General features: G+C 42.2%; 1 protein-coding gene across 4 annotated transcripts in view; it reads left to right on the top strand.

The window, feature by feature from the left end:
- ZNF827 (zinc finger protein 827) overlaps nt 1-8775 on the top strand; it is a 524965-nt gene extending 516190 nt beyond the window's left edge. For 2 of the 4 annotated variants that reach the window (XM_063920595.1, XM_063920596.1), the window contains one exon: nt 1469-8775. In XM_063920595.1, coding sequence (XP_063776665.1) covers nt 1469-2276 — 808 coding nt within the window. In that variant the 3' untranslated portion in view covers nt 2277-8775. The remainder of the gene's footprint in view (nt 1-1468) is intronic. The other 2 variants (XM_063920597.1, XM_063920598.1) reach the window with 2 other exon arrangements.
- The last annotated feature ends 481 nt before the right edge of the window (nt 8776-9256 follow it).

The following is a 9256-nucleotide window of genomic DNA, read 5'->3' on the forward strand; positions in this document are numbered from 1 at the left end:
TCCGGACACAAATAGGCTGAAGTGTATCGCAAGTGCTGAGTAAGTTCAGAGCTACTCAGAAACTGCACAAACTGTTTTTGCAGAGCTCGGCTGCACATGCGTTCACACTTCTGCTAAGCTAAAATGCACTCCCCAGTGGGTGGCGGCATAGCGTTTGCACGGCTGCTAAAAACTGCTAGCGAGCGATCAACTCGGAATGACCCGCTATGTACTAAGCCTTGGAGAGAGAGAAAGTACTAACCAATCAGCTTCTAACTGTCATTTTTTTTAAACACAGCTTGTAACATGGCAGTTACGAACTGATTGGCTGGTACTTTATCTCTCTACAAGGCTTAGTAAATAGACCTCTATACATTCTACTGTATATACTATTATTACTACATTACTCATACACACATTATTATTATTATTATTATTATTATTATCATCTATACACACAAGACAGGGTATGTTGGTTTGTTTCCGCATATCCTTAAATATGAAACTTTTATCTGCACTGCCTGAATACTATTCAGCACCTGTCATGGTTTGCACCAGTCACTACCCATATTCTAGTAAACGTTCTCTCCAGCTCCACTATAGTTATGCTGCCTCACTGCCACCCACATGTGTACTCTGAAAGCTGCCTTACACCTACAAAGGTTTACCACACAGCCAGGTCACTTTTGTATCCCATTTCTCATTTGTAAATGAAAACAGTGGGCAGTCATTTTTGACTAAAACCAACCATATCAGTTATACCTTAGCACCTTGTTACCACGACTCAACTATAGTAACATGCAAAATGATTGTAATTTGGTCCTGAGTAGTAATGTGAAAGGCTGAGTTCCTGAGACCCTTTGTCCTGCATAATGCTAATGAGTGGGAGCTGCTTCCCATGGGCTGCAATGCAGAAGTGAAAGGGCGGGGTTAAGGGGGGTTAAAATATAAGCCTAATAGTACCTTTTAATGTTGCATGTAATATGTGCTATGGTTGTCTGTCCCCAGGGATCGGTCACACTGTGATTCACAGCTGGTGCTACACCCAGGACACAACACTCAGCTTCAGTTCTCCTTACTGTATAAGCCCGCCCCCCATACTCCCATTGGCTAGTTACACAGGAGTCTGAGGGTGCGCTTATACAGGAAAGGGAGCTGAATGCTGCATCCGGGGAGCAGGCAGCCATGGCACATATTACTTGCAACATTAAAGGTGCTATTGGGCTTATGTTTTAACCCCCCAGCTATATGTGGTCTGCGCTGCCATATTGAGCTAATTATTTCATTTTCGTAGATAAAATCTTTTGTAAATAATATGTGATTAAAAATTGATAGGATTCCATAACTGTTCCAAAATTTCTAAGTAGAAATGACTTTGAGGAGTTGGCAGCCATCAGATGATCAATGCAAATCAATGTGTTATTGAGGGCGAAACAGCCTGCAGAAACTAATATGTCTACATTGTTTTCTTTATTTGTTTTGTTACTAGGTGCCCCTTCTGCATTTACTCCACTAACCGCCCTGCAGCCATGGAATGTCACTTGAAGACGCACTACAAGATGGAGTACAAGTGCCGGATCTGCAAGTCAGTTAAGGCAAACCAGCTGGAGCTGGAAGTACACATCCGTGAGCATCGGCTCGGGAACCATTACAAGTGCGATCAGTGTGGCTACCTCTCAAAGACGGCCAATAAGCTGATTGAGCATGTGCGCGTCCATACAGGAGAGCGCCCTTTCCACTGTGACCAGTGCAGCTATAGCTGCAAGCGCAAAGACAATCTCAATTTGCACAAGAAACTCAAGCACTCTCCCCGCCAGACCTTCAGCTGCGAGGAGTGCCTGTTTAAGACCACCCACCCTTTTGTCTTCAGCCGTCATGTCAAGAAGCACCAGAGTGGTGAATTTTTGGAAGAGGAGAAAAAAATCCAGACCACAAACCAGAGAGAGGCTACTCCTTTGCTCCCTATCAATGACTCTAGAAGCCTCTTGTCACCTCTCTCTGCCATGTCTGCCTCACAGGCCCTCCAAACTGTGGCCATCTCTGCTGCTCAAAGCAGTGGCATGGAGACACATCTAGCACTTAAAGCCTTTGCAGTAAACGGTAACTTATCATGCTTCGATAGGTACCAGAACTCAGAATTTGCTCATCTCATTCCCTTAACAATGCTGTTCCCTAAGAACCATTGTAATGTCACATTCCATCCTCCCAGACCTCAGACGGCACCCCCTGGTGCCACTACACCGAAGCACTCCTTCCTTGCTTACCTTGGACTGACAGAAAGGGCAAAAACTGTTTAAGGGCACCCTTATTCTGTCTCAGATACCCGGCAGGTATACATTGCTGCAAAATATAAGTTTGAAAGGTATGAAAATGTGTACTGTATATCAATAGCAAGATTAGTTATTGGGCTCTGTGCGTATACTTATTGCATTTACATTAAGCTGCTTAATTAAGTAATCAGAGAGGTAACCTACTGCATACTTCTACATATAAAGCTGCTGGCTCTCTATGCCTCTGCTTATGTTGAAGATGTCTATAAGGAGCTGCTGTCTGCACTTACAGTGACAGTTCCATGTGTTTGCTACACTCATAGGAGTGTATCTGCCTGAAAGAGAAACGCGTTTCACCCCAACACATACACAGAGTATTTAGAGAGTTTCAGCTGTAACAAGATGCTTAATGAGTATATTTACATACACTCTGAATGTCGCCAAATCCATAATAACCATGGAAATGTATACATTATGTTTCCAATCTCTATACCACTCCACCACAAATCTCTTGTTATTTATGTAAGACATATCATATTTCCTTTATTTTTTTTTCATAACCTTGATAAAATATTAGAACTGCGTGCTACTGCACCAGGTCTACAATAATTATTAATGTGTTTCAGTAATGCTAAAGAGAGAAAGATGTTACAAAGAATGATTTGCTAGCACACCTACATTTTACTTTACCCTGTATATAAAGTAATTGCTCCTGTGGATTAGGCATTCATCATATAATGAAATATATCAATTACAGGTAATTTAGTATTGGGGTTGTCTGGTTGGTCACAGTTCCACACCGTAAGTTTTGCCTTACACTGTTCGTGTTATTTATTTGTCAGAGTGGTGTTACTAGGATTCTCTGTTCATCTAGTTTCTTTAAATCATCTTGAAAGGATTAAGAGCATTGGTTCCCCATGCTCAATAGAGCCTGCCATTTTGAGAATGCAGCAAATCGGATCAGTAGGACCAGTGGTGTCACATGTGGGGTGCAGCCCGCACCCAGGCATCACCCTTGAAAGGGGTGACACCAAAGTGCCGCCTCTTCTGCAGTGTGATATTCACCTGCAGCACTCTCGGCTCCTGTCACACATGAAGAGTCGGCGCTGCACTCAGCCCAGTCTCCGCGAGACCACGCCGCTTTTGTTAGACCACACCCCTTTGTGGCCGGCCGCATGGGGGGGAGCAGTGTGGAGGGCGCACCAGTTGTCACTGCACCTGGTAACGCCAGGACCCTGTGACATCACTTGTCCTGGTGAATTGATGCTCCTTATTGAATATTTGTTCACAACAAAAAATGTCTGCCTTTACTGTCTGGAGACTTACTGAAGGTACACTTTCTATATACATTTAATTGAGAAAAAAAGCAAATTATAAGGATTATTTACAGCATTTAAATGAATATGTAAGAAAATATAGGTCAAATGAATAATTCACACATTCAAGAAAGTACGCCAAAAAGTCTGTGTATTTTTTTGGCATAATCACATCTTATTTTCGGTGTTTTTGTTCCTTTATGCAGTTTTCCATGATGCTACAGATCATGGCAGGTACAGTAAGAAGCTTGTGTGAGTTAACCCCTTGCTGTCCTGTTGTATTCCAGGAAATGAGCTGTGGTAGTTGTGTCTTCCAGCAGCTGCTGACAGATGTAAACATGCAGTGCGTCCCGTCTGACAGACAGGGCCGGATGTGTGACCGGCAGCTCCGCCGGCTGCTTAGGAGTGACTCAGACATGCTTTTGCATGAAGTTTTTTAATCCCCTCACTTAAGGATCTTCCTGCTGGAAAAACAGGTCAAGGGCTCACTAGGCTGAGCTGATGAAACAATGTTTCTACAGCTATTGTGTTCTGCGACTTGTTTGTACGTACACTTAGCAACCAGCTATAACTACCTAATGTGACAGGGCTAAGAATACAGCACACCTTCTACATGATATTCAGGACTGTCTATAACAAAGTATGAGTAAGAAGAGTGAGGAAGGGTTACATGTAGTAAATATGCAGTGGGTACCTTTTTGTACTAAACAGAGTTTTATCAGTGGAAACAGATAGGACACCCACTAAGGGTGTAGGAGCTGAGGAGGCAGTTTTGCACAGTGCTTTGTCTTGCACTATTTCATGTTTCCCTTTTACAGGAACAATATAATTCCTTTGATTGAGATTATTTAGCTTCTGATAGCGAGAAGACCAATGTTACTGACACACTTAGATGTACATATGTCGACAGTTTATTTGGTAGGTATCCCCTTTTGTGGATCAATGCTTGTGTCATTTTAAATCCTTTACAAAAACACATATTTATCTAAGATCATTTGATGGAATATATATATATATATGATGAGAGGTAATATGTTATTTACAGCTAACTCTTGTGAAGAAATGAAACCCCCCAGAACAGCTGAACGATAGTTCTGTGTTATCTCCACCTGAGGTCCTGGGCAGTACGGAATATATACTCTGCTTTCATCTGCTGATACCCTTGTGTACACATCGCTGTCCCTGCTGGGCTCCCCCGGAATTTCTATACTTCCATCATGTTCCCCTGGCTTCAAGCTCAGTAGAACACACAACCTAACCATACACAGAAGATCCTACAAGCGAAGTTCATTAAATGGCATCTCTACTAGCACCCAGAAGTAAATTCAGTGATTGTGGGCCTTATTAAGATATTGATACAGCCGCTGCATTCGCACAAACGGATGCATTTGAGCCATCTGCGTACGCTCAGCTGCTACAGTTCAAATCATTATGCGATCGCATCGCGGAAGGATGCAATCCCATCATGATTGACTGGCAGCGGGCATCCAGGGACGGCGCTGTGGTGTTGGGGGAGGTGGGTGCACCAAGAAACGCAAGCATGTCAGGGCCGTTTTTTTGGGTCGGACGATGACATCACCTCCATTTTACTGCGATCGGAAACATGGTAGCGGTGCCTCTAATTGAATTGCGATCGCGGGGTGGCGCCACACATGCTGGGTAGCCTTACCCTGTGCTGGGAGGCCCCCAGCATGTGATTTTAGTGGTCACAGATTTAACTAAAATAGCAAAATCTGCGACCAGCTCTGAATAACCCCCAGTACGTTTGCTTCATCCAGCAACAGTTTAGTTTACATTGCATAATGCCTGTAATACTGACAAACAAATCATTTGTAATATTTAAATGAAAGGGTCCACTTGCATGCGCTGTATTGCTCAGCAGGGCTTCACTGTAAGCGTACTCTGAGGGAATGTGTAATGCTAAATCAGTAACGGATGCGGTTATGTTACCGGGCTCGGGAACCTGGCGGTAAGCACGCCGACGCTGAGATCCCAAACGCTAAAAATGCCGGCAGTCGGAATGCCGACCCACAGGGTCTGTTCCCACTTTATTGTCCACGACACCCATAGAGTGGGAATAGAACCTGCATTCTGCTGCCGGGATCCCAGTAGCCAGCATAATATACCCAACCCTCAGTAACTGCTTGTAGTTCCCAATCAGACACCTCTGTAGTTATTGTTCCACAGCTGCAAAATGCTCATTACATTACACAATTAATATCAGTAACTAGTTCTAAACTTCTTTTAAATGCTATTAATTAGTTATTTTCTGCACTACTGTCCTTATTATAAACACATAATTTTATTTTCTTATTTGCCATATTTACAATGTTTTATCCCTTCATAAGAAAATATATGATCAGTTTTTCACATTAAGTGTTGACATAATGGTGTGAAGCCCAGTAATAATGTAATAATGTATATATTACAGTAGACTGCAAGTTCTTATTGGAAGGTGAAAGTATTTGCACAAGCAAAGCTCGCTCCATGGGGGTAATTCCAAGTTGATCGCAGCAGGAAATTTTTTAGCAGTTGGGCAAAACCATGTGCACTGCAGGGGGGGGCAGATATAACATGTGCAGAGAGAGTTAGATTTGGGTGGGGTGAGTTCAATCTGCAATCTAAATTGCAGTGTAAAATAAAGCAGCCAGTATTTACCCTGCACAGAAATAAAATAACCCACCCAAATATAACTCTCTCTGCACATGTTATATCTGCCCCCCCCTGCAGTGCACATGGTTTTGCCCAACTGCTAAAAAATTTCCTGCTGCGATCAACTTGGAATTATCCCCCATATGCAGCTCAGTCAGTGTAAGATACAATGCTTTGGTATAAGCTGAACTAGTTTCCCCAAGTCCATTTATGTGAATGAATTGTCTTACCATTGCTGGCTATTGGCTGGGGACGTTGTAATCGTTCCAGCATACATACAGGGTTGCTGTTCCCATTTTCATGCTGTACCATAGTGTGAGCTACTTGCTGTATTACACCCTTATTGTCATATTTCTTTGCACTGTACTTCAACCCACTTCTTAGACACGGGCCTAAGGTAAAAGAGTTACATTAAGGTCTGGATTCAATTAGGCTTGATACGTAGCGAGCGAGGAAAAGGGCTTGTTGCCTTGAACTTTTTATTCCCAGAGCTATCCAATTACAAGCCTTTTTCCACAGCTTACACGTGTTAACCCGGGATAAGTGCCCGGAGCTTATGGTTAATACATACGTGTGACGGCAACATTAAGGGCAAAGGGCCTATTTATGGCAGATTTCTGTTCAAGCCTCGGGAGTGGATGAACAGAAATTTGCATTCAGGGGGTTATTCAGAGATACGCAGCAAGATCTGCATCCATCTCCTCACATGTTGGAGGACGCCCAGCATGTGTGGCACCGCCTCACACTGTGCGGACACTTCACATTAAGGTTGACCCCTGCCAGCGCAGCCTGGCTGCACTGTCAGGCGGTCCGCCGCCATTTTTTTAATCATAGCGGCTGCATGTTACGTCACACAGCTGCACTAGAAATGCTCCCAGCATGCCCCCACTTTGCTCGCCACACCCGCGAAGCGCTGCATTGCTGCCCACCCAACTCCCGCTGCTGTCAATCATGTTGCGGACGCATCCTTCGGGATTGTGCCCGCAATGTGAATGGCTGTGCAGGCGTAATGCTGCATGTGCGCACTTTGCCAATGTACAGCAAACTGAGATGCGGCTGCATTAGCAGCCAACTCTGAATTAGTCCCTAAGTGCAGAATGTGGTCTCATTGCAGGCTGCAATTGAATAGCCCCCGGCACTGATTCAAGGCTAATTAAATCTGGCCCTATGTCATATTTGTTTAATTAAAAATGACACTGCTGGGATTCTCAAAAAGTTGCTCATGCAGATTATCACAGGTGTTTTGCTGCTGTGTTCCACACAATTGCCACAGACTTGTTCCAAATGGTCAAATATATGGTTTGATTTGCCTGTTAGGGTCTTTGGGAATAATTTACTGGAAATTTAGGCCATCTACAGTTCTTAAATGAAAAGGTGTGACATCTCCAAAGGAAATCGTTTTTTTATTTTGTGTCGGTGTTCACAACCCTGTCACTAGGCTCAGACAGCCCACTGAGAATGCCATAATGGACAGTTCAGCTTACATAGCTCTGGCTACTCTTTGCATGGCGCAAATTGTGTTCACATAAAGGTTTGAGACGAAATATGATGCAAAATATTAGATTAACGCCTTTTCCATAAACTTTATTTACTTTCATTTAACCAACCAGCTGCTTTATAAGGGTATTGTCTATTTATCTTCTCATTACTATTATGCCGTCAGATGAGCTCACTTGCTGGTAGAATTCATTGTTATATGCAGTAGTACTTGCAGTACACTTGGTGCGATGACACTTGGAGAACTATCATTGTCAGAAAACTGAGCAAGAGTCCACGTGTCTTGCACTGGGCGGTTATCTCTCAGGCACCAATTCATCCTTGTTTGGACTGACACAGAGGGACGTTGTGAATTACAAATATAAACTTTGCTACATCCCACAGGAAACTGGGCTTGAACGAGACAAGCTAATCACAAGGCACTTTGATACATTATAACAAAGGGACTCAACATTAATTTAACAAACTTACTAAGAAATATTTATCAGTTATCATAAAGGTAAGCTAAATACCCCTCTAGCAGTACCGAGGTACATGACCTCTGTAAATGATGCTATAAGCATGGTTATAAATTAAATGTGGCAGCGTATCTTGCACTTTACTGCTAGCTGAGGCAGCAACGGTTGCATAACATTTGTTAGTATCGAGACGTAACCTTAAAAAAGATTTTTGTTTTCTAAAAAGTAGTACTTTTGGGTATTTTATTAAAATATACTTTTGTTTTCTGTTAAACAGATCAGAAAGCCTGAAAATACCTTGATGATGATATTATGTATGTTGATCAAAAGTGCATTGTAATGTATAATGATCTGAGACTTTTCTCCCCATCTGATAAAAGAAACACTTTGGTGTACATGAATGCTTTCCTATATCATGTTATTGCTATTCACAGCACTGTGTTCTTCATTTTATTTCTGCTCACCTTTGAGCATGGAAGAGACTGAGTGTATTAAATATGTTTTTTGTTGTTTTTTTTTCTTTTGTTTTTTTTGGGGAGAATGTTACCTAATAGGTATAAAGACAGCAAATATGTTTACAATTAAAGCTTTCAGTTTTCTGTATTCATTTTTCGGAGATAAATCTGAATTATTACGTCTTCAATACTGTAGCATCATACAGCCTTTTTATAATACATGGAAAATAAAATTGTATATATATATATATATATATATATATATTGTAGGCAAATAAGCGGCACTCACCAGGCTTCTTATAAGTAAGTAAAACGGTCCTTTATTTGATCAAATAAAGGACCGTTTTACTTACTTATAAGAAGCCTGGTGAGTGCCGCTTATTTGCCTACAATATCATAGCTCTACGGAGCTTAAGAAGGCACCGCAGCAAGTATTGTATTATCCAGAAGGGAGTGCCGGACAACAGGACATTTTATATATATATATATATATATACACATACATACATACATACAACAAGGGGTGACCTGATGAAAATGCTTCAGTAAACAGCATTGAAACGTCGTCTTCACAACTTGACTGACTGACTGTCTTTTCGCCGCTTGGAGTGCCGCACCCCTTGTTCTCT

Source organism: Pseudophryne corroboree, chromosome 1, assembly GCF_028390025.1.
Source record: "Pseudophryne corroboree isolate aPseCor3 chromosome 1, aPseCor3.hap2, whole genome shotgun sequence".
NCBI lineage: Eukaryota > Metazoa > Chordata > Amphibia > Anura > Myobatrachidae > Pseudophryne > Pseudophryne corroboree.